Source organism: Fulmarus glacialis, unplaced genomic scaffold (assembly GCF_000690835.1).
Source record: "Fulmarus glacialis isolate BGI_N327 unplaced genomic scaffold, ASM69083v1 scaffold22476, whole genome shotgun sequence".
In the NCBI taxonomy this organism is placed as follows: domain Eukaryota; kingdom Metazoa; phylum Chordata; class Aves; order Procellariiformes; family Procellariidae; genus Fulmarus; species Fulmarus glacialis.
The window spans coordinates 16,431-41,849 of record NW_009220296.1 but is presented as its reverse complement, the minus strand read 5'-3'; the positions used below and the strand labels follow the sequence as shown (position 1 = coordinate 41,849).

Below are 25,419 nucleotides of genomic sequence, written 5' to 3'. Positions count from 1 at the left end.
ATTCTATGATTCTATGATTCCATGATCCTTCTATTCTTCAGCAGTCAGTTTTCCCAGCAAATGGCCACTTTAATATTACTGATCTAGTAAGCTCCCAAACACGAATGGTAATTGTGTATACAGAACATCACATCACTTGTCCATTCTCAGCTTATCCGTGAAACAGTCTGCATATTTTGGTACCTACTCTCCTTGGGAAAACAAGATAACTATAGGAAAGACATAGTTGCTCCTTAATGTTTTAAATTACAACATTTATATACTAATGTAATGTTTTCATTATGTAGTGACTTTCCAGAGGGAAAACCCTGACTTACTAAAATTGCAGAGTAAATAAATCACAAAAGGACAGGACACTGGGGAAGCCAGTGGAGAGAGGGAGGAAGAAGTAAGGTTAGGTTGAAATGACCACTACATGCAGAATTACTGCAGCTTTTTTAGGTAGGGAGTACAAAAGTATCGTTGTTTGACTGAATATCCATGACACCAGGGAAGAACAGACTGAATGCAATTTGCACAGCTATGAGGAGCTCATTCTTTCACCATCAAAGACAAAGACCTGAGCAATATATAACAAAAAGCATCCCAAACTTGATTAGATGCAACATACTCGATCTCTATTCCATGTGCCTGACCCGGGATACACATGTGAAACTGTTAACTGTCTGTGCCAAAATTTGTTACTCTGTTGCCTTCTCTGAGAACTAATTGATTGCTGGCACACAGCCTCTATGCAACAGGTTGGCTTTTGTTTAAATACTTAAGTTTTTAGTTGTTTCTCTTTCCTGTTGCGCTGCTTCTATGGCTTCCATCACTTTTGCAAGCCGTTCTCTCAAAGAGGGGCAGGGAGCAATAGTGCCAGACTCCTACAGCTGTGGTGGTAATGGATAGTCCCTTCTTGCAGCGTTCTCCTAGCTCTGTCTTCCTTCTTGTTGGTTTTTGGCAGGATTTTCATATCAGAGATTGCTCTAATGCCAGAAAACGGACTGCAAGAATGCTCACAGCAAAAAGCATGCCTGAAGTTTGAAAACCAGAAAATAACATCACTTTTCCTTTTTGTTTTATATACAGTTCTGGATTTCAGGCTGTCTTGTGGGACAAATGAATCTGAGATTTATTTTGGTGTGGGCTGGATCCAGCTCCAGTTTGGACAGACCTGCCAGCTCTTTTGCACTGGTCAGGCAGACCTGGTTCAGTCTGGGCTTGCTTGGAGCCAGAGCAAAGACACATGGTCGGGGTCAGCAGTATGCATGGTTCCTTTGCGCCTTTCTGCAAAAGGCCATGTATATCCTTCAACTTTGCCTTCCTAAACTTCCTTGGAGTTGGAATGGATTTGGCATCTTTCTCACTTACATGGTTTTTCCCCTGACCGGAGTGATTGGAAAAATTTTCACATTCCCATCAGTCCTTTCTTAGATACATGAAAAAGATCCAAAGTCCCTCTTTCTTAATAACCCAAAATCTCATTTAGGTCGCTTGGATTTCTTTTTTATGTTCGACAGACAACGGCATCTAATTTGGCTTGCAATGATGGAGTAATAAAATTCCTTCCACTCATCTCAAAGACATCTATAACATGTTCCACCTATAGTTTGGCTCGTAGACACTGCATATCTATCTTTATTTGTTTTGCCTTCCCCAAATAGTTTTTATTCCCAAAAGGCTATTTATTACTCCTGTTTCCCGTGAAGAATCAATCTGGTTAAATATAGCCTGCTGAAATAGGAAAATCTTTTAACTCAAGATGTTTAGAGGGAGAGGGTAGCAAGTTTTTCATGTTTAAAATAAAAATGAGTACTGATGCTGCTTAGCTATAACTAAGTTCCAATAACTGGGGTTGCTACTCATGCTTGTAAACTGCAAACCTAGGAAGCTTATGGAAAAACTTTTTCCTTATGACTGGTGCAGTCTTCCCCTTCTGGTTGGTGATCTCAGGATCTTAATTTCTTCTCATTTCCTGCGTTGACAATGAAGGACAGACCACAGGCATCGAGGTGAGGAGCACTGACCATGATGGAAAGTATGGTGCCATTTTTCTCAGCAGCTCTTGAGTGCCAGCAGGGTCAGACACTCTCAGCGGGGTATTCCCAGGAGCACATCGCTAACGCAGACAGAGCTGCAACCGCAAATGCTGAGAATTTGTGCTGGAAATGTGCATCTCCCAGCTGAGTCCCCCAGGCAGTTCTAACCTCTGCTAACACTCATTTCAGAGCAAACATGAGAAAATCAAGTAAAGGCAGAGTTCTGCAGTTTATATCTTTGCAATGAGCCTTGCTGTCATCATGCAGTGGCTCTGCGGATGGCAGTCTGCACGTTGCCACCAATGTCTCCGAGAGCCATCTGGTCTCCTGCCTCTTTGTCAGTTTTTACTCTGTCATCAGTTTCAGGTGGTATGGTCTTGCAGAGTGAACGTCTTCTCAAATATGGGATGTGGGTTTGGTTTACATTTTTGGCTATTTTGGAAGAGGGACAATAGGCTTTCTGCCTTTTGCTGTAAAGAAAAAGGTGAAAAGGCTCACAGTTTTCTGGGCTTTTGGTTTTGTAGGGGTTTTGTGTGTATTTCCTCCTGTTTTGTGTTATTCTCTCTCTCTAAAATATTGCTTTGCTTATCACAGCATTTGTGCATATATGTGCCTTCTCACCCTCTTGAGCAAGTGGGAACCCGCATGACTGATCTTAAGATGGAGAACTGTCATGGTGCACGATAGAGTCCCACTTCCCAAGAGGGAGCTGTGCCAGCTGATGTGTCACAGAAGTGCTAGGGCCCATTTGAAACAATAGGTGATTTTCAATAGTGAACGGATCTTCTCTGAAATGACCATATAAGTTTAGGAAAGAGAGTGTATCTTTATACTGTTGGGTTTTTTTTCCATGACTGTAGGAAAAGGAAATATTTTAACCTCTGGTCTGTCTGATGTCCTGCTGTTCTGGAGAACATTTTTTGTATCGCTAAGGCTAAGACCTTAGCCTGTCACATAGACATCCCTAGAGAGCAAGGCTGATGTGCTGTTGAGACCTGAGTTGGTCTGGAAGTAGCTTGCAGCCTTTGCTGGACCAGTCACTGGGCTGTCACTCAGCATCGTGATCTGTGTGGGCCACTTCACCCTCCTTAGGTGGGCTTTGCTGCTCTTGCTCATGTTTGTGCTGCTTTACCTAGACATGCTGCCTGACCACGGTCACTGTGCCACTGCTGTGAACTTGTCCTCAGCTTTTTTTGGTTTGTCCTTTTGTTGTTGCTGCGATTTGAAAGAGCATTATGAGATGTTCTCACTTAGTGTTTCTGGAAGCTGGAATCCTTTTTGTGCATAGGGTGGGTGGAAGAGAGAGCACACAGAGGACCTCCCTATCATCCCATCCCCAAGTGGCTACAGCTAGGAAAGAGAGACTGGGTGTATCTTGATGCCATATCTATTCTGGGAACTTCTAGATGAACTTAACGCTATGTTTATTCCGCTGGAGCTGGAAAATAACTTCTGGGCTTACAGTGCTGGTGGGGAACTGGCTTTTAAACAGATGTCCAGGTGTGAAAATTGACTCATTTACCAAACTGCTCAAGAGATGCTCCCACCTTGGAGATACTCAAAAGCCATCTGAACATGGTCTTGGGTAACCAGCTCTAGGTGGCCCTGCTTGAGCAGGGGGGTTGGACAAGACGACCTCCAGAGGTCCCTTCCGACCTCAATTATTCTGTGATTTTGTGAAAGCCTGGTTTGGTGTTAAGGGCTCGACCCAACCCTTCAGCTGAGAGTTTTGTCATCTTCATCCCAATCCATCCTTCTTCTTTCTTCTTCCTTGTTTATAGTATGACTTAATGACATGCAACACCAATAGCAGTGGATGGTGTTGTAAAATAAGTAGCACCATGAGACACTGTCCTCACTAATTAGTGAATGAGTGAGTGAATTCACTGGCAAGGGTAGACTGTGTCTACAGCAAATGGCTTTCTCTTGTTACACCTTTGCTCGTGAATGCAAATTAGTGAGCTTGTATTTAGTGAACAATTATTATTTTATTATGATACACTAACTTTTTCTTCTCTTGTAGGTAGCGTTCATTGCAGTAGAATACCATTACTTTGATTCACATGCAGTCAGATGCACTTTGCTGTTTTTATAAGTCATTAAAGCTCACCGAGTCTGGGGTTTTGTTCTGTTTCCCATGCAGTGCCTGTGGTGTTCGGTTTCCAGTAACACATGGTGTTTATATTCATGGCTGGCATTACCGTTGTGATGGTGATAGGGTTTGTGTTTCGTGCCTTGCTTGATTTATGTTGTGGCTGGCGTGCATGGCACGCACATGTCTCGAAATAGAACATGACTGGTTTTTTGTTTTTACATTAGAAGCACTGATGATTTAATTTAGCATTTTGAATAATCCTGCATTTGCAGGGAAACCTGGCTGTGTCATGTCCCTCCTTTGATAACTCTACTAGCTTCAGACATTTAAGGCTGCACTTCAAAATCACTCTCTGTAGGTGTGTGTGGGTTTTAAATGTCTCATGTGGGTTTCCTGCTTCCCACCTTGTCCTTAGCTCTTCCTACTCCTTACGTCGTTCTTTGCTTTCTGCCAAGATCTCTCCCCTTCCCTTTTGCTAAGAACCTTCTCCTTTGCCATCCAAAAGATCCTGTGATGCTTCTGCCTCGGGGTATGTTAGCGGTGCAGCCACAGCAAGGATCACCTGAATTACAGCAGCTAGTTTGAAATGTCCTGCAGTGGTAGCACCCAAGGTGCAATAGAAGGGACCTGAGCACAGACTGTGAAAGCAGCCCAAGCTGAGCAGGCTCACACTGCTGACCTCTGGGATGTTACACTGAGGCTTCTGCTGGTACCTGAGCTGCCTGTCCGTGTGTACCTTAACTATTCTGTGAATGCATTACAGACCAAAAAATAGGAAAGCTAAGCTCAGCACTTTGGGAATTTTCTCCTCTTGGCTCTGCATCTTAGCTGCTCCTAGCTCCATTTCACCTCACTCTGCCTTTGCAGCTATGCGAAGCACTCTGCAAAAAGCATCTAGATACCCTGCTCTTGAAGGTCTCACAGTCCACAGTGGTGGTGGTGGTTTTGGTAAGGGCCAAGCTCAGGCACAAGCTGGCATTCTGGTGGCAGCGGCAGCTAGACCTGTGTGCTCAGCCTGTCCTATGCTGCCTGGCAGCCCTGGGCTCTAGGGCTCAGGGGTGCTCCAGTCTGTGCATATGCCTTTCCAGCTCCCTTCCCTGAGTCTTGGGCAAGAGCAGGCAAGTACTAGGCTGGCCCCTAAGCAGAGGGAAGGATGGCAGGATCTGGAAGCTACCCAAGCTCCTTTTCGTCTTTCTTCCCTGTCAGCATCATGAGCCACGTAAGGCACAGGCACAAAACTGAGTTTGCCTTGTACAGCTATGAAATCTTAAGCCAGTTCTTGCTGGAAATAGGAGCTGAAATAGGAGCTTAGGAAAGTATTCACCTCTACCCTATAACACAATTTGTGGTACTTTTCAACCAAATTAAACAGAAGTAATTTAAAAAAAAACTTATAAAATGAATAACTCCCCTTTTCTTGCCTGTCTTTCCCAGAAATAAACCATTTTTTTGTCTTTTTTGAGGTCATACCCTGGTTACTGCTGGACAAAACCCAATCAGATGGTAAATCTGAAGGCAGTGACGGAGTGGAAAATATACCAAGAGCTCTGAAGGCATTACAACATTTTAATTACATGCTAAACTGGTTTTTCCACAAAGCCGTAGCCTTCCAGATGAAGGGACCCAGGGCTGATAATAGTTGCTGATGCCCAGGCTGCAGATTGTGTGGTCAATCCCTTCCAGTCAGCTTCAGCTAATAGTACTTTTAAAGCACTGCCTTACTTATCTCATGATATTTTATAGCTATAACAATTATTTCATTTGGCCTTTTGTTGACCACTGTCATTTACCCCACATTTGGCACAAGGAAGGCCTGTTACTGGCATTGTGTTCCCACTAGCAAGGAAATGTCTTGCCCTATGAAGACTGACAAATAGTTGGCTTGAGTTGTGCCCTTCATCACAATCATCCATCACCATCGTCCTTTAATAAAATCTTTTCATTGCTAAGCATAGTCTGACACAAAGACTGAAGTGTGGAATAAGGACCTAAGGGTAGTGGGGAAGCTGTGTGTTTAAACTCTGAAACTCCTAGTCTGGGTAAGATGCACTGGCAGGACTGGGAGATGCTCCTGCAACCTCACTGCATGCATGTTGTGTGTGTAAGGAGATACAGCAGGCTTCGTTTTTAAAGAAAAGCTCTGACTAAACACAGGATGAGGATCCTGTGCTTTTCCCTGATGGCTCTTGTAAGAGAAATCTACTTTTTTCCTAGTTGCTTCCAGGCTGTTGGGTATTTTACAGGAAGAAGGCTGAATTTAAGGATTACTGGGGCTAATAACAAAAGGAACAGAAGGGGCATGGCACAGCACCACGTACACTGGTCCCCATTCCTCCCTTGCGAGTCATTAGCAGGGTTGGGAGCAATAAACCTGGTTGTTGTCTCTGCTGCTGGAGCTGCAGTGCTAAGCAGGAGCGTGTGGAGGGAACAGATTAGGCAGGAGGAGTATAATGTGATTTAGTGGCTTTCAGAGCTCTCTGTTGAGAGCAGAGGACAGAAAAGCTTCAGTCTGGGTTCCTGTTTGCAAGGACTGTTTTCTCTGACGGTCATGTGCTGTTCTTTCTCCAGTCTTCTGCCACAAATGTGTCTTTCCCCTCTCTGTCTGCAGTTCCCAGATCACTGCTCTGTCCTCTGCCATACCCTGATGAGGTTTTCCATTCCCTGCAGCCCGTGTGTCCCAGGCAGTGTCTTCTGATAGCTCAGTGGCATAGCTATTTGGCTGCAGAGCAGGTCACACAGCTGTCTCAAGCCTGTAATGGAATGTGCTCAAATGCTGCAAGAGGTGCATATGTTACTTGGTTAGCTGACATGGAAGAGGGGCAAAGGGATGGACCGTGCAGGTAGATGCCTTCATGTTAATCACAAAGTGTGCAAAAACTGAGTTGTGCAAAGGACTTAACATGTAACCAATTCTGAGTAGGTTTTCATATAAAGAGGAAAAGGCGTGTGCCAGGTGAAGCTCTTCCCTTTGTTGCAAAGAGTCATGTCCATGTTCAAGAGTGAGAAGAGACCTGAAGCATTTAAAAAAATACTTGTAATTCATTCCTTTACTTTAGATAAAACCAAACTTCTTTTTCCTTGACTTCCCTCTCCAAAATTATCAAACTGACTTTGTTGAAATTGTTTCATACATCCCTCTTTCCTCAAACAAAACACTAATTCCGAGAAGCATCTCATGTAAATGTTGGCTTCCTAACAGGGGCATCTGACAATGTTAGCTTCCCAGTATTGCTACCGGCTCGTGTGGAGAATGCATTTCTGATTCCCATCATGCAACTTTTCCAGGTTTTATTCTCATAATAAACCCTTTTGTAGTGCTTATAATTGTAGTTTTCTAGAACTTGGCCAGAGAGCTGCATATGGAGCTGCAACTGTGCTGTCCTTGGAAGTGCAAGACAGGGATCAAGATGAAGAAGATAGCAGGTGAATTTGAAAAAAGAGCAATTTGCTGGTCACCCGTAGAAGATTACAAGTTTGAGAAAATGTTGTAATCAAATAGTTTCAATTTGAAAAGGCATAAATCTATGCATAGGTTGGCTCTATAGATCTCTGCTGATTACTTCATTTGCCTGGCTGAAAATACTGCCGCAATTAAACTTCTAGGAATGTCTGATCCATTTATCTGGCGTGATAGTAATGGGGAATGGAGGGGGCAACCTTCAGTCATTTATTCATGTTTATTAGGACACTATGCTAGGACTAATTTTCTGAATCAGGCATGAGAAGGCAGCTCAGGGCATCCCTGTGTGGTATTTTCAGATAACACCCATTGCTATCTGAACATCAGAGCAGCAATTGCTCTGTATTCCTCCTGTTATAACATGGCTGTTACAACACACACACAGGCAAAGAGTGTGAACATGTCCACAAGTGAGGAATTTGCAATTTGCTCCATGCTGGAAGAGGAACATGCTTGCAACAAGATACATTTTGTTACTGCCGCAAGAACTGGAGACATTTCCTATTTGTACATTACGTATTAACACATACTTAAGTTGCTTAGCGAGCAACATAGACATCTCTAAGATTTCAGTTGATTTCAAGTGTCTTTCTTCGGGAGGTTTACTTTTGTTTGTGAATATGTGAAAACTTGATTTATTTTTTGTGTATTTTCTCAAGTGTTTAAAAAATGGCAAAGTATATTTTGATTCAGACATCCCTACATTCCTGTCTCGCTTTTTTCTTGTACATTTTAGCTTCAGTCTGACTAACAAAGAAATATTTAATGCAATATGTTTGGTTGATGATTTAGTGGAGTTGAAATGTAGAAGGAAAAGATGAAAAGCATGCCAGAATTGAAATGTGTTTCAGGATTTTTGCAAAAAATGCTTGTGAAAATATTTTTATTGTCTTTGCTTTCTGTCTGAAGACATTGCAGGGAATTCCAGCTGAAAACATAGCCTCTGCAATTTGCCTAAAACATGTTGGAGTTTTATTTTACAAAGAAGAAACAATTCCAAAGCACTTGTTATTTACACTTTTAATTTATTTTCCTATTCAAGTACAGCTTGATGCAATAATCAACTTCAAAGAAGAAATCAACTTGATAAATGTTCCAATATACAAGTATAGCTTATGAATTTTATATTTATATAAATGTGCATATATACATTTTATCTTATATCTGTATAGACATAATCTGGTGTTTGTTTTACTGAATAGTTTTAAATTTAGCATAATGGCTGTGTTTGCAGATCAATATTTTCAATGTTGTAATTATCAATTAGAATATTTTTCTAGTTAAAAAAAAATCTTTGCAGTGCAAAAATTCATTAATTGAAATCAAGGAATCATTATTACTACTTGTGATTCAAATAATTGTGCTTTCAAAACAGTCCACGCTGCTTTCAGAGGGCTTTCCTGGTCCATCCTGGACAGATGGGAGCAATTTGGTTTCCCTGTTGCATTCCCTCTGCAATAGCAGAGGTTTGCCTCAGTTGGCAAGGGTGACGCTTGTTGTTCGGCAGAAAGTTGGGCGATGACTGCTTGCAGCTTTAGTGAGAGCAGCTCCTGAGCACTGTAGGTGTATATTTTTATAGTGTTTCAGGGGCTGAGCCAGCTGGAAGGTGTGTTACAAATGGGAGGTTTCATTTCTGTAGCTGTTTAGAAGCTGAGCAAAAAAAAAAAAAGCAATGAGTGAGAAGCGTGCACAGCTGGGAGATGAGTAGAGTAGAGTAAATCAGTGTAGATTTCCTTCTCCAGTGAATGAAGAGTATAAAAGCCGGATGGTAGGTCTTCACCAGGACAGCCAAGTGTGTTAGGGCATGTCCAGCCAGCCCTGCTGTGCCCAAGCCTTCACCCCGGCAGCATGCGGTGCCATCGCACCCGGCTCTGTGCATTTATAACATTGCAGGAACGTGTCTGCCAGGCACAGGGTACAGGGCAGGGTGCTGCCAGCCACAGGGCTGGGGTGCGCGCATGGAAGCAGATCACCAAAGCGGGAGTGAAAGCTGTGGTAGGCAGGTTAAGGTTATTCACTAGAGAGGGAATTTATTTTGTGGCTGCACTTTGGCAGTGGGGGAAGCAGGCAGAGGAGTGTGGTTTTTCTGCAGCAGAATTAAGACACAGGCAATGTTATTGAGCTGAGAGGCTGAGGAATGTGACCAAACTGGGTAAGTGTTGATTTTATAGCTGGGCTAATCTGGTCATTGTGTAGGAGTGCCTTGATGTTAATGATGGCTGATAGCATTATCATGCCACCACCAGCTCCCAGTGTACTGTATATTTTCTGGACATGGAGCAGGGGTGGGGGGTGAAAGGCTTGTGGAGTTTTCTCGCCCTTTCTAATCTCTGGAGGGGATGAGGCCATGCCCCTCAGGGCTTTACGTGTGATAGAGGCTGTAGCATAAGGTGGCATTGGGGTACTCATTTTCTTGCTGTTATAGGGCTGGGACACCCCTACATGCCTTCCCATCCCTGGACTTCTACCCCAGAACTTACACAAATATCATCAACAAATTTTGTGACACTTTCATATTTTTTTTTCTCTTTTTTCCCAAGCATCCTCTTTGCAGACATAGAGGGTTTCACAAGTCTGGCCTCCCAGTGCACTGCTCAGGAGCTGGTCATGACGCTGAACGAGCTCTTTGCCAGATTTGATAAGCTAGCAGCTGTAAGTTTTCTATTATAATTCTGATATATTTTTTTTCCTGTTGCAAGAATGGCATACTGTGCTGGTTCACTGGATTTCTGTAAATAATCACTGCCCTAAAAGGCAAGCTATTGCAAGCATGAATATAAGCTGAATACTTCTCTCTCCTTTATTATTATTTTTATTATTTTTTTTTTAGGAGAACCACTGTTTACGTATCAAGATCCTGGGTGATTGCTATTACTGTGTGTCTGGGTTGCCAGAAGCAAGAGCTGACCATGCACACTGCTGTGTTGAAATGGGAATGGATATGATAGAGGCCATCTCGTAAGTACCATATTCCCCATGGAGAATTTCAGAACAAATAGCAAGTAGATTCTTTTTCCCGTTAGGTCTTCCTTACATTAGTAGCAAGGTAGCCAAACCAGGGAACTGATGCCAGCAAAAAGGGACACCAGCTGGAACAAGAAAACAAAATGCCGTAAAGGTTTGACAGCAGAAAGACAGACACTTGAGTCCATTACAGCCATGTGGATATCAGAGCTCAATCTCCTGATGAGAAAGGCAAAGGTTACTATAATTACTGGAAGTCTCATTCCCAAAGGGGGATTCCAGTGAATTACAGAAATGTGAAATCAGAGAATTAATAATAACTTTATTGAATTTCAGTCACTCTTCACTTATCTGTCTTTAAACCAGCTTTTTACTCACCTTACAATTCCTCTGCTAAGGTCTGTCTTGTCTCATTTAAGTTATCCTTCTCCATGTGTCCCTATGCCAAAAAGGTCAGATTCAAGACTTTCTTACTTTAGTTAAATTAATTATTGAAGAAAACCATAAAGTTGGTCTGGCACAGACTGGGACAAATCCGTGGTGCTTTTTCCTTTATTTCCACTTACTTCCCCATCTTTATTTTTTTCTTTTAAAATCTGTTCTGAAGCTTTGCCTGCTCCTGAGGTCAGACTAGCAATCCTGTGTTTGTCCAGACCATTCCTGTCTTTAGAGAGTAACAAATATGAGACCAATATCTAGTTATATTACTTGTTGCATATTGTTTACATCGGACATGATCTTTCTCAGGCCAATTCTTTCAAAATTCAGGGAGGGAAGATTTATTTGGTCGTCTTGAGTGTGTGCAAGTTTAGGCACAAAGTTCAGGCAGTTTGGGATGGTAGCTGAGCTGACCTTAATGTCTACACCATCCCTGCTGCACAGAGACTCTGCTTCTTTTTCCCTTCTCTTCTAGTTTTTTATTTTGTGAAAGCATCTTCTAAAGTATCAGTGGTACCAATAGAGAAGTAGAAGATCTCTATGCAGTTCTCCTCTCATCCCGTTCAGTAAATTGATGGAGTTTCCACTTCATCTTGGTAAAAACTAAAGCTACCTACTTGCTGAGCTTGATACAGTACATCCTTCCTTTTGAATTTCTGCAAGGACCTGAATACATGCCCACACTTTTCAGCCTCATTTTCGTGACATAGATACATAGTTTGAAAAGCAGTGTTTTCACCTAGCAGATCCCATTCAAAGAGCAGTACGCAGCAGCATTCCCTTGCTTTGTATACAGTGTAGACTGTCAGGACTTCCTAGCTTTACTTTCCTGGTTTTAAACTCTGTTGCTTTGCACCAGTTTCCTTTTGGGGTTTGTATGCAAAATGCAAAATAAAAGGAGTTGCAAGTAACTAGCCCTTGAAAGGATGCTATTTCTTCCACATGAAGTACAATTAAGTGCCAGGTGACATGGTGTCTTGTCAAACACGAGAAGCAACAATTCTTAGCCACCAGCCCTACAAAGAAGATACTGTGTACATTGCCCAGAAAAATCTCACTTTCTGCAGTAGTTGGCCTGATGAAATCCAGAGACCTTGACACGTTGCTGTGTAATCCCCCACAAGGCTGAGTAACACCAGGATGTCTAGACTTCATTGATTAACTGCAACCCACCTTACCTCGAAATAAACATGGAGCTGAAGTGCACTCAATGTTTGTTTACAAATAGCTCTTCAACAGCCTTTAAAACTTGTTTCCCCACTTGATGTATGATGAATGCATTTAACAATCTTATCTCTTAATAAGTCTGGAAGGTGATTCTGTTCTCACTACCCCTGCTTCTCCCCACACCTCCTCCTCCCCTAAGGATCAAGATAAGAGGTTTCACAATTAAAGTAACCAATAGCTACTGAACATTTGATTGCAGGTAACAAATAGCTACTGAACATTTGATTGCAGGCTTCACCAACACTGGGCCCTGCCCGTAGGCTGATTTAATCTGTGCACAATAACAGCAGGGAGCCTTACCCCAGATCAGAAAGGTAAAATTATATTCACTCTACTGCTGGTATAAATGAACTAAAACAAAAGGAAGGTAACAAAGGATATTTCATTTGTCTATAAAGGATAACCAAACTCATTTGTTTGCTGCAAAGTCTGGAGAAAGTCACCTTCTCATCAACAACTCTACTGGGAGAAGTTCCCTGGTCTTGTGTCAGTAACATGGCTTGGCAGAGAGTGCAGTAGGGTTTGTAGCACTCGTGCAGCATGTTCTTCCTCCCTCCCCAGTGCTGTACCCACACTGCAGCTGCTGTTGTCCTCGCAAGGGTTATGGCTGCAGCTGCATTTTCATTACCCCAGTTCCTGTTGCTTGCCCAAGTGTTGTGGTTGGAGCTTTTTCAGTTCGTAAGCCTGTGGCACCTTACCCATATGCAGCTTCCCTTCCCTGCTAGAGAATCTCTGCTGCTTGGTAATAAACTTAATGAATGTCACTTCAGTAAGTAGATAGTGAAACGTAGGATAGGGCTTGTAAGGAAAAAGGAACTGTAAGAGGGTAGGAGCTGTTTCAACAAGAAATCATCTTGAACAGTCTTTTAAGGGGCATATTACACTGTGAGGAATGAACTAGAGTCCAGAGTTGGTCTATCTTTAATCATTCATTTTCATTAATAACTAAAGCATAAATATTAGATCTGTGTTGATGTTAGGAAGTTGGGAGGACTTACCTGTCCAGAGGATGTTATCTAGAAAGGACTAGTTGAACCTGAAAACCAAAGAGGATGAAATCTGATAGGTATAAAGTACAACTTCATGCTGCAAGGAACTAACAACTCCAAGGAAAGGACTGTGCTATGTGATGTAGGTGAATTTGCCAATGAAACATGGGCAGTCTGGGAATGATGTGATCAACAATAACGAGAAGCAGAGTTGTTCTGATGGCCTCATCAAGACTTTCCCTTACCCACATTCCTAAATGAATTTTCCATGTGAACAGCTCTTGAAGTTAACTTTTGCCCTAAAAGGGCAAAACCCACAAAGTATTCCAGCAGTCATTTTGGGAGTAAGCAGAGCATCCAAAACCTCATTAAAATCAGAGCTTGAGTATTTGTAGCTGCCTGATTGGAGTGACTGCAATAGATGTGGTTCTCTGGTTTTGCTGCTCTGACTGCAGCTGTAAGCCCCGTTCAAGCTTTCCAACTGCAGTGGGGTATTTCACACACATATCATATTTCATTTGTGGAAGAGTTGGTGCTTGGTGCCATACAGACAAATTAAGATCTCTGAAATAATTTCCTTTTTCCCTTTGCAACATGCTATTACTCTTAATGAGGCTGAGTGCTGGCAGGTTATGTCCAGCTTTGGTATGGAGACCAGCACTTTATTCCTTTTACTGCCCCAAAGATTTTTTTTTTATGAGTTCTCAACTTGACCATGAGTTCAGAGTACATGGATTTACTCCAAGGGCTCCTTTTTCTAATTAGTACTCTGCTTGGCCAGCCAGGCCATCCAAAAGCAGTAGAGCTGGTCTGGTTTTGTTTTGTTGTCCTGTTGATGTGGATGAGCAGCACCATGTGCATGCATGAATAATTTATGGGTCAATATGGATTTTTGTGTTCTGGGTGCAAGTTTGTGCCACCAACTACAACCATGAAGTTCTTAGTGATGTCCTTTTTTCCCATATCTCTTTTCAGACTAGTCCGGGAGGTGACAGGAGTAAATGTCAACATGAGGGTTGGAATCCACAGTGGGAGAGTTCACTGCGGGGTCTTGGGCCTTAGGAAGTGGCAGTTTGATGTGTGGTCCAACGACGTTACATTAGCCAACCACATGGAAGCAGGGGGCAAAGCTGGGTAAGTTGCTTCATCAAAACTGTCGTGTTAATCCGTGTGTTGTTTTGTGTCTGACATGTCACAGTGAGGTGGGGAAATGGAGAACAGAGGTTCAGAGAGTCTGTATGTCTGCTGTAAAATGAACTGTGGGTGTAGTGTTTTAAACATGTACAAATGTGAGCAAGATTATTCTGTTCCACGTCTACATGTTTTTGGTTACAGAAAGTCTACAAAATCCCAAGATGGGCATATCCTTTTGTGGTAAGAACTGAATTCCTTCTCTGTGAAACAAAGCTGATAGATACAACAGAAATGAGCGGGTCTGTGCGAACACTAGCAGAGCTGGTGCTGATTACAAAGAGATGTGACCATATGTTAACAGCGTTTGGTGGGGAGCATCCCAGCTATCGATGGATATTGTATGAAGCGTTGTTTCAGACCAGCCTTTTGTTTTGAAACATTCCTGTAAGAGAGCAGAATTGGTTCTTGTTTTACCACTGTATGGACCAACTGAAGACTGAGTTGCTGCCACGTTGACTCTGTGAGATAATTTTTCTATGTGCCTTTCCATGTTTTCTCTGCTCTGGAAGAAAGCATAAGACTATGGTACTTGATAGGATACCTCTACAAGGCGCTCTTGTACCACAGAGATTAATGTGATACAACAAAAAAGATACATGCTACAGTATATATTACACGTGTCCACTGAGTAGACATGTCCTTGTGAAGGGCCTGTATTTGCCAAAAAAATACATCTGCTGTGTGTTAGAGCAAAGTGAATAAAAGAATGAATGCTTTATATCTAAAGATATAAATGGATGTTATATGTATATATGTTATATGTAAATGGATGCTTAACGTGAACACCTCTCTCTTTAAGAAGATGCCTCCTGGCCTGCTTCCTTTGAAATAGATGAAACCCTCGTACTACATCTGTAAGAGTAGTGGCATGGCTAAATAAACTGGTTTTTATTGCTTGTTTGTTCCAGTATATGGAACCTATCACTGACAGGAACTGGCTTTTTAGGTGATAGCTTTTCAGAGCCTACAAAACTGGCTTGTCTTTTGTCTCATTTAAGGCGCATCCACATAACAAAAGCAACCCTGAACTATCTCAATGGAGACTATGAGGTGGAGCTGGGCTTTGGAGGGGAACGCAACGCTTATCTGAAAGAGCACAGTATTGAGACCTTCTTGATTGTACGGTGCAGCCAGAAACGGGTAAGACCAAACAAAGTAATGCGGGTCTAGATACTTTTAATAACTAGATGGTCTCCAACACACCAAAGTAGAGCGAACACCAGCCTTTATAGATGAGTGAGTTGACTACCTGACCTTCAGTGACAAAAATTCCTCTCTCTCCTCTTCCTGAACTTTTGCATGTGTAAAAGGGAGTGTAGCCACCTTCTGCATAAGGTTTCTGCACCAAGTACTTTCTAGTTCTGTCAAAGAAACTGTCCTGAGTTGTTTTCAAAATAAATTTGAAGAATGTTGTTAATATAGATGGTATTTTTTCAATTAAATTTGATACTTGTACAAGTTCTTAAAGCAACAGATTAAAACCACGAAGATCTCTTCTCTGTCAGATTACAGACAGAGGTGGTTTTTTGCCAACCTGCTCACCATATTGCCATAACATAAAGATTAGAGCAGTTCTTATCATTACTTTTCAGACTCTGTTTCTGAAGATGCAAAAATCTGGCCCACTGTAATGATGGATGATCACTGTGACAGTGGGATGAGATCATACCTACTGCTATGACACAGGTCAGGCTGCACAAAAAAAGGCTATTAGGGCATTACTGACTTGAACTTGAGTCAAGTAAAACTCAAGTGGACTTCAGCCGTATCTTCTTTTTGTGACACTGCCAATAACAGAGAATAGTTCTGTTATCACTAGTTTGTGTTCTTTTGAATAATGGTAGACTGTAATAATAGAAAAGGACCTTTTTAATCATCTAGTTGAGCCTAGCCAGTAATATTTGTCCAAGTAATTTCTGCAGTATAGACACTACTTTGCTATTCACAGTACGGGCAAGCATATAAAGATTGGCCTGAATTGAAAAGAATTCAAATATTTCTGAATCTAAGACCAATTAAACCTTCCCACAACTGTAAATATGACTACCATGAGATTAAATGAAATAGTGTTTGTGACATGTTCCAATAGCATGGTTGATTTGCATAACTATAACACCTATCAAAAATACTTTGCTACCATTGCCTCATTTCCTGAGAGAATGGAAGCCTCACATCTCCTTAATGGATATTGTGTAAAAAATCTCCAAGAAAATCCCTTATCATCTGCTAAAGAGAGAAGCTGATGTTTTGATTTCTATCTGCTCATAAGATAAATCTCATTAACAATTGTCAATCTTCAAAAGAGGATTAGAGCTTGCTGTGCAAGATTATTGTTTCCTGAGCATCGCTTCCTGTCAGTGGGCCAGCTGATGTTTATACCTAAGCCACTTTTTCTTTGCTGGGTAGATTTAAGAACATAAACCAAAATACCCTTATGGTCAGGCCCCATCTTCTGGGGTAGAGAAGCTATATTGACTTCTTAAATCATGCACTCACCAAGTTGTCTGCATGTTCTTGTGGAGAACTGAAGGTTTCTCTGGAGAGAAGAGGAGGACCTAAGATCAGGATTCTGCTCCTGGCCAGTGTAGACAAAAAACCTCAAAAACAGAGACAAGAGCACTTGGGACTTGACTTCATTTTTGAACGCAGGGCTGTCTTTTGACTAGGAGATTGGACAGAGACTCGGGAGAGATGTGGATTTCATTCCAGACTTAGATTTTGAGGAACTTCCATCTTTGTGCCTTGATTTTCCATGGTAAAATAAAATGGGTTCCCTCCCCCCCATTCTTTCAATGCTTTATATGTATTTATTGCAGCTCTGTTACACAGTGTAGCCCTTAGCTGAAGTCTCTACGCGCTGCTATAATGCTGCTCTAAAGTGCTGCATCCCAGAGTAGCTAAGAATTGGGACAAGCACATGGCCTATGTAATTATTGTGCTAAATTGAAACATAAAGGAACTGCTACCCAACGTCATGGATATTAGCGTTTAGAGTTTGAGGGGCTCCTGGTTTGCCCATACTGCTGCAACTTTCTTGCTCCCATAGCCATTTTCTATCCCTTTGTCAATAGTTTAAAGTTCTCTCTCTCTTTAAAAACTCATTGTCACGTAATATGAAGATCAGAAGTGAGAAAAGCTTTCTCCCACAGTCAGCTCAGTCAGTCTTGAATATTTTGCCTGATGCTAGGCAAAGTTCTAGCACTTCACTTTTTCCTTCGATTTCTGCTTGATTTTAATGACTTCTTGTGATGTATTTAGCCAGGTTTTCAGTTCAGTCTGTTCCAGTAATGGCCGTAAAATGTTCACCTAACTTAGTAATGGGATCCTGTGAGTCGTGCCTGGGTTCCTGTTATCCTCACACACAAGCCACAGGATTTGCATTGACCTGAGAGCAGATGCACAGTAGACCCAAGTAACTGTTTGCCTGAGCTATTCCTCAGTTCACACAGGTAGACTTGAATTATCTGAATACCTGGTCCATCAGTCCCACAGCCATCGAAACCCAACAATACCAGGAGTTACAATGAGTGTGTGAAATGTAACGGCATCTGTTCCATACCCTTTCTGCTTACCGTTGCCATGGGGAGCCATAACTTTGAATTTCCTGTCTTTTTTTGTTTATTTGACTTTTCATCATGTTAATGGCTTTTCTTCGGCACAGAGTAAATGGGAGGAACATTTATCTAATATTTTTGTTCCAGGAACTCAGACTAGCTCCTTTTTTGAAAATAAGTTTTCTTCCTTGTTAAGGATGCTGTTAACTGGAATATATTTAATTGAGTTTTAGGGGGAAAAAAGCTAGGTTCTGATCACTCAGCCTTTAAATAACATCCCTAGAGCTGAAAATGTAGTCCTTGTTTTCTATCTGGTACACAGAAGAGTTGCTTTCTATTGAAAGAGAATAAACTGCAAAGTTGCAAAATCTAGTCTTTTAGGTTTCTCTCTCCTCATCTTTACCTCCAGATCCACTTTCACCTTTCTGTTTGCCCTGTCTTGTGATGTTGCTGCTCATGTGGGTGAGCACTTGCCTGTGAAGAAGGCAGTGCTCAGATACCCCAGAGCAGTGCAGGAGTTACTTTATTACTGCAGTGTTATGTTCCCCTAGATAAAAGGTTTTGTGGGTTTTTTTGAAAGCATAGATCCAAAGTTCCAAATTTGTTTTTCTTGTGTTTGCTTTCAATTCCTTAAGCTAGTGTTTTGATAATTAAAATATAAAACAGCCTTAACTGTGTGAGATACAAAGGGTGCCATGCATTTCATTGTAATGTGAACCTATATATATATACACACATATACATATATACAAGTTTATATATATAAAGTAATTCTTGTCATGAAATTAGCAGGCTCCACCATAAAGGTCTGTTGAATCTTTTGCTGTGGTTTGTTTGCTCCCATTAGTGCTAACAGTGGGCTGCTCTAAAACTTGGTTGCTCAGGTCCCTGGTTGCTCTGGTTGTCTGGTGTCTGCTGTCAAACAGCAACTGTATCCCGTCTCTCCCCCTCAGCCTTTTTTCTCCTAAGACAAACTCTTCTAATGTCTTCTCACAACAAAGAAGAGACAAGCACAAGCTCTCACAGCAAGCTCTTCACTTTCGTGATCATCAAAGGAAAACTTTACCTTTTGCACAGTTGCATTATCTTGGTGTCTGATATTTATTCTGTGATGAACTAACATGATTCCTGATAATTAAGTGAAGTTTCTGACTGTAATCTCTAAGTCAATGATCATGCATTTTGTACACTTGAATGTCTCAGGTCCCATTTCTACTATGTTAGTCCTCAAATGTCAGGTGCTAATACTCCTTTTTTTCTTATCTATCAAATACTACCTCTGCTTCTCTCATAAGCAAAGTCTGTCATTGCTACACTTGGTGCCAGATGCGGTAAGAAAAAAATTAAACAAAATCTGCTCCGAGACTGATCATTGAGTAACTCTGCTAGTAACTTTCATCCAGCCTAATACTTCCTCATTCAAAACCATCTCTTGCCATTTCATTGGAAACCAGCTCTTTGCCCAGCTTCGTATCCCCCGTCTGTCTTAGCTATAAGTCTCCACCACAGCACTCTGTCAAATGCTCTGTGGAAAAAACAAGGCCAGTGAGAGCTACTGTATTTTGTCTGTTTAGAAAAACTTGGATGCCCTCAAGGCTGTTAATCCAAGCCCAGCATTTGCTGCTCTACAAGTCCTGTGTCATGATCCTTGACTAAATAGTTATTAAAAGTATCTGTTACCAGAACTGAAAATGCAGTTGGCAGTTTTGCACAAATCTGGGATGGAGGTTGTCCTTCTGACTTCAGCACATCACACTTAAGTTTTGCTTCCAGTTTAGTCATGTTTTCCGTTTATAACCCTACGCTTATGATCCCTCTTCTCGTTTGCCTCTACTGTGGCAGTAGTGATTATCTGAAGAGAAATAATCTGTTTCTTCAATTCTAGAGTAACATAGATTTTTTAAGTTTCTGTTATCCTCGTGTGATACAGGTTGACTTACACAGGGTGACTTCTGTCCTTACTCAGTATTTTTCTCATTCATTTGGATGTGTGTTTCTAATGGACTTAATACCTTAGCATGAAAGAAGTACAGGAAATCTCCAAGGAGATCTTTGCCTTTCCTCCATTACTGGCTTTGCATCTTCATTCTTTATCTGAAAGTCTGTGTTTCCAGATAAACAGCAAATTATCAGCTAGAATTACTAATACTATTACTCAGATCTTTACTGATGCTTAAACTTAAACCCGAGGCATTGTAGTGAACTACCCAGCATTACTCAGTACGTCTTTATCCTCTACAGAGTGGTTCTCTTTTATTCTTGTTATACCTTTGTTTTTTTAAGTTTACCCTGCAGTTCCTAACGCACAGCTCTGTATCTCCACCTCCACAACTTTTATATCTGTCCTTCTGCATTTTATTCAAAACGTCTATCCCGGTCATTACTGCTATCCTGTCACATCCCTGCTATTCTTACAGTACTCAGTTTAATTATTGTTGTAGTATCCAGTAGTCCCAGTTATTGTGCTGCCTGAGTTTCTAGAAGAGCATGTCACTTGGTGGTTGTTGGCAACTTTCTGGTCTTCTTTGAGATCAGGTGCTGCACTAATTTGCAGAACCATCACAACTACTCTTCATCACTTCTCATCACCAATAAAAGCTTTACTCTAAGAAGGGTGGAAAAGTATGTGTTTGGAGGATTGGGAAACAGACCTTAAGGTGAATAGGATTTTAACAGCACATTAGGTTTACAACTAGTTTTATTGTCCTCAACATTGTCAGAAGTCTGGGGAAATGCTAAATGCTTTGTTTTGAACACAAGTGGAAACAAAATGTGACTGTCAACAGATGAACAGTACTGCTGACTAAACACACTGTGCTGAGTGCACAAAGTCGGCAAACTGAAAAAATGTTTATTTTTTTCTAATGTCTTTGAATTGCAGTAAACATGGGTGTTTCTTCTAACAATAGCAGGTACACAACAGGTTCAGAAAGGATTGTTGATGGTGGCCTTAAAACAGCTCAACAAAACTTTGGCCATAACTCCTACAAAAACAATTCTCATTCTTTTCTAAATAGTGTCCTGGAACTCCATCCAGCTGAAGAAACAAAATGGTCCTTTAAATGTTGTACATGTGACTCTCCTAAAACACAATCAATCTAATGTGATGATTCCTCATTTTAACAAATGTAATCACAGCTCGGCAGGGTTCCACTCATGTAGATTTATGAAGGCAATGGTTTGGAGCATGTAGCACTGCAAGAAATATCATTCACATGCCAATAGGACTTCAAGACAATTTAAAGAATAATATGTAGCTGAATCTGAAATGGCTGATCCATGCTCAGATTTCACTGCTTTGATGCACTGATAGTGATCAATATGTTGGAAAATCCTATCACACACTAACAGGCATTCTTGATGCAATTGATAAGTATAAGAAAATCCCAGCTATTTCTGCAGTTTTGCTATAGCATTACTGTAGCTCAGTGTGTGGGAACTGGTGGTGGGAACACAATAAAACCTCTGGGAATAAGATTTACAGTCTCTTTGCGAGTCCAGATTTGAAAAGTTCCCACAACAGCTTTCTGGAGTTTAGCCACTTTAAATCTGAAAAACTTATTGCTGTCAGAAACTTTTGCACCTGCCTCCTGTTGGTAGTACCTGTAATGAATAGGACTGAAAGGTATCATCTCTTCCTTTTCTTTATTCTTCTTTCCAGTGTTGTTATACCTTAGGTAGCCCTGTGTGCAAGTTGTCCTTATGCTGTCACTTAGCCAGGAAGAAACAGAGGAGGGATCCTCATAAATTTCCACAGAGGAGCTGTGATCCTTCCAATTCTTCATTTTTAGAGTTTGTTATTATCATCACCCACTGAACAAGTGATTTTTCAGAAAATAAATTAGCTCAGCTTTTAAAAATACCAGGTTTAAAAAAATGTTTTTGAATAAGTGCTAATGTTAACAACAAAGTCCTATTGTTCAAGATAATATAGTAGCACAGTATGTAATGTGGGAAACCAAAAATCCACTATGCTTGTATATATGTGTTTTGATCTGATTGGAAATATTGCTGAAACATAGTTCACAATCCAGTGGAAACCTTCTACGGGGTGGGGGAAATACTGCCAGAGTTCATGTAGCCGAGGAAAATTTATGGTGCCTGACCTCATGGTTAGAAACGATCTCAGAAGTATATATTTACCCATTTGTCCCACCCTCAATCCAGATGTGTCAATAAACATGAGATCTTTTATTCCCTTCAAATTAATCAGGTGATGCTTCAGAGTCACCAGCACTAGCAGCAGGTAGAAGGATCACTCACTGGCTGAGAGGGGTCAGTACGTCTGCTTGGATTTTTGGCATTAAGGCTTTTCTCAAATTTTAACCAAATTTACTAACTCACGGGGGGAAACCTGCTGTATGTGTCTTTTATCATCTGTTGATGTAAAGGCATTTGTAATGTAACCAAATAGCTTTGCCTTTATAGGTCCCCAGATTAGTTTCAGCGTCTGGTTTTTTGATCGCTTTTTGTTGAAAACCCTTCACTAAGTTGTAATAAAATGGATTGACAGTGTCACTTCTGTTATTGAAAACAATATATATTTGCTTGGAGATAATGAAACTATTTCCTACCAGTTTTCTGGCATCACATCATAGAAGAAAGAAGTGAAACTATGAAAAAGATTGCATAACTGAAAAAACGCAAGAAAGTGCTACAAATGATGGCAGAGACCATAAAGAGCAGTGACTTTTAAAAAACAAAACCTCAAACCAACTCAAATCTGGACATCAGCGTTGCATCACATTAGTGTATTTTTAGAAACATTTAAAACACAGCTCTTCTGGAGGTTATCCAGTGGCTTTGTCATGATTGCTCATGTGAAATTCAGCTGGTGCCAAGTGGTGGAGTTTTCAGCTCTTGCAGATGAAACAGTGGTGGGTTCGATGCGGGGAAGAGGCGATGTGGGAGGCACTTGCTGTCCTGGGGGTGTGCAATGCGGGAACACTTACAGTTCTCCCCAGCAAACATCCCAGGGAGCTGACAGGTCCCTTAGGTTTGCTCCCACTGAGTTTCCTTGAGATCCTACACTTGCCATCCTGGCTGGGTGAAAAAAGATCTTCGCTGGCAGCCCGGGGGCTGCAGTGACCACTGCTGCTTACTATCACGGGGCCAGTCGGGTGTCCGGTACAGGGATCCTGTCACAAGTGGCACCTGTGTCCCCAGCTAGTGGCCATGAACCCTGCACCACTACATTCCCGGGAACGTTTGGTGATTGCGTCGTGAGATTGTGGTCTCATGGGAAATGTTGTCATCGAGCTGTCTTTTCTTTGCAAGAAAAGACATGATGATTTCCCATGCTTGTCAATCAGGCGGCTTTCCCCAGCACTGAGTTTTAGCAGGTTTTTTTAAATTTCTTTAAAAAAAAAAAATTAAGGCAGCATAACACTTGACATTTAACTCTCTGGTTACCATGGAAATAACACCAGGTATTTTGCAAACTCCTGACAGATACAAGTTACAGTGAATAGTGGAGAATCAAAATAATTTCAGACTCCAGGCAAAAAAAGATGCAGACCTACCTGTATTGTCATACAACACTTAAACCAAAATTCTAGAGTTTAAAACAACTGATGCTTTCTTTTTAAATTATTCAGTCATCTGAACACTTTCTAAAATCCAAAATTAACTATTACGTCTAATTTTTTCAGTAATCTCATGGAAGCAGCAATTCTCTTGAAAAAGTTTAATCTCTCAAGTAATAAACAGCCAAGTTGTAGCTATCCCTAACTGTCCAAATCTTCAAGGTCTCCAGAGTTTGCCTCTTTTAAGCAAGGATGTAATAACTGCCACCCCTCTGCCTTCTGAGTCAGTACAAGTAAATCACACAGTCCTCACTGAGCAAGTCTCCAGTGCAGTCCTTGCTAGAGAAGATTAAAGGGTTTGATCTTGTGCAATAAAGTCCTGTCTTTTCACAGAACACATTCCACATGGAAACCTGCCTGTCTTTTTAGCTAAAGAATATATTCAAAATAAGGAACTAGCCAGCCTGTTGTTTAGCCTAGTTACATGCTGCACTTCTGTGCTCTTGTAACTGGCATGAGCTTGAATGAAACCTTTCCAACAGATCCTGTGCAAACTTTGCAGTAAGTTCCAATTACAACCAAGATTCAAAACCAGCTCTAATAACAAAACCAAAGGCTTTGTCAAACTTCAGGAAACTTAATGTCAGTGATAAAATTTGCAGCTAGCATTAGAGTAGAGGAGGCCATTTTCTCACACTCTGCAATGCCATTACCCTTAACAGATCTACAGTTAAGTTGTTAGCAAGATTTACATGCTTTCCTTAGCATGTCTGGGAAGATGCTCTTCCAAGTGTGGAAAATGATTTGCTTGTACCTATAGAGAAAGGTGTCCTTTATTCCCATAGCTTCAAGGAGCTTCAAGGCTCCTGTTCTTCAACCAGATCGCTCTATGTTTCTCTTGCAGATGCACCAGTCTTTTTTTTTTTGAGGACCCTCTATGTAGTGTCTCAGCTTGGAACTGCAATGTCCTATCTGAAATTATTCGGTTTGATTCAGTTTACTAAAAAAGAAAATAGATGTGTCCATTTTGGAGTGCTCAGTGTATTTACACAGGTTATGGTGGTTTTTCAAAACAAGCAAAGGAGTAAAATGGTGGGCACCACTTAGGGGCAAGTGTTCTAAAAAATGAGAAGAAAATGAAATGGTGGGCTGGTACTGCTCCTGATCAGCGGCCACTTCATAAAGGTCAAGGCACAAAGCCAACTTCTGGAGTGAGAGATCAGAACTGAGAGATGCTTGGAGAATGACTGCCATGTAAATGTTTCAAAATTTATTCTGCATTTCTCTCCTGTTTGTATTTCAGAAAGATGAGAAAGCAACAATAGCCAAGATGAACCGTCAGCGCGCTAATTCCATCAGCCATAACCCGCCACACTGGGGTGTTGACCGGCCCTTTTATAACCACCTTGGAGCTCACCAGGTCTCCAAGGAGATGAAGAGAATGGTAATGCCTTGCTTTATGGATATTAATTTCTTTTCGTCTTAATACAGCATTATATATCCCTTCCTGCTTTGTCTGAAGGTTTTTTACAGCCCCAAGGACGTTTTCCAAATAGGGGTGGTAAATTCTACTTTGACTCCAGAAATAATAATAATTAGTACATCTGGAGCTGAGTGACTGTGAGATGAGGCACAAGGTTGTTTGAGAGGGGAAGGGAGGCTGAAGGGCACAAAGAAGGCTCTTTTGTCTGACTTGTCCCACGTTCTGAAAACTCATCCAGGCTGTGTGAGAAGATGTGATTATCTACAAAAATTGCTCAGAAACCCAAGCATTCAAACAACAGCTGACATACATTTCTACTAGATCATTACAGACTTCAGCACCTCAAAGGTTTCTTGCTTGCATTATAACAGCCAGATGCTGTTCACCTTCTATAAGTTACATGTCCATGTATACTCATGGGTCCCCAGCAATCACACTGCTGTGTTTAACTTTCAAGAATACATTCTCG

At 41.3% G+C, this 25,419-nt stretch overlaps 1 protein-coding gene across 1 annotated transcript; it reads left to right on the top strand.

Annotated features, from left to right (window-relative positions):
• Positions 1-7,446: 7,446 nt before the first annotated feature.
• LOC104078902 (adenylate cyclase type 5-like) lies at positions 7,447-24,911 on the top strand (the record flags this gene model as incomplete). Its single annotated transcript, XM_009580724.1, has 6 exons — positions 7,447-7,539; positions 10,117-10,228; positions 10,407-10,534; positions 14,170-14,328; positions 15,387-15,528; positions 24,771-24,911. Coding segments are annotated over 6 exons (775 nt in total), but the record flags the coding sequence as incomplete, so codon positions are not given.
• Positions 24,912-25,419: the final 508 nt, after the last annotated feature.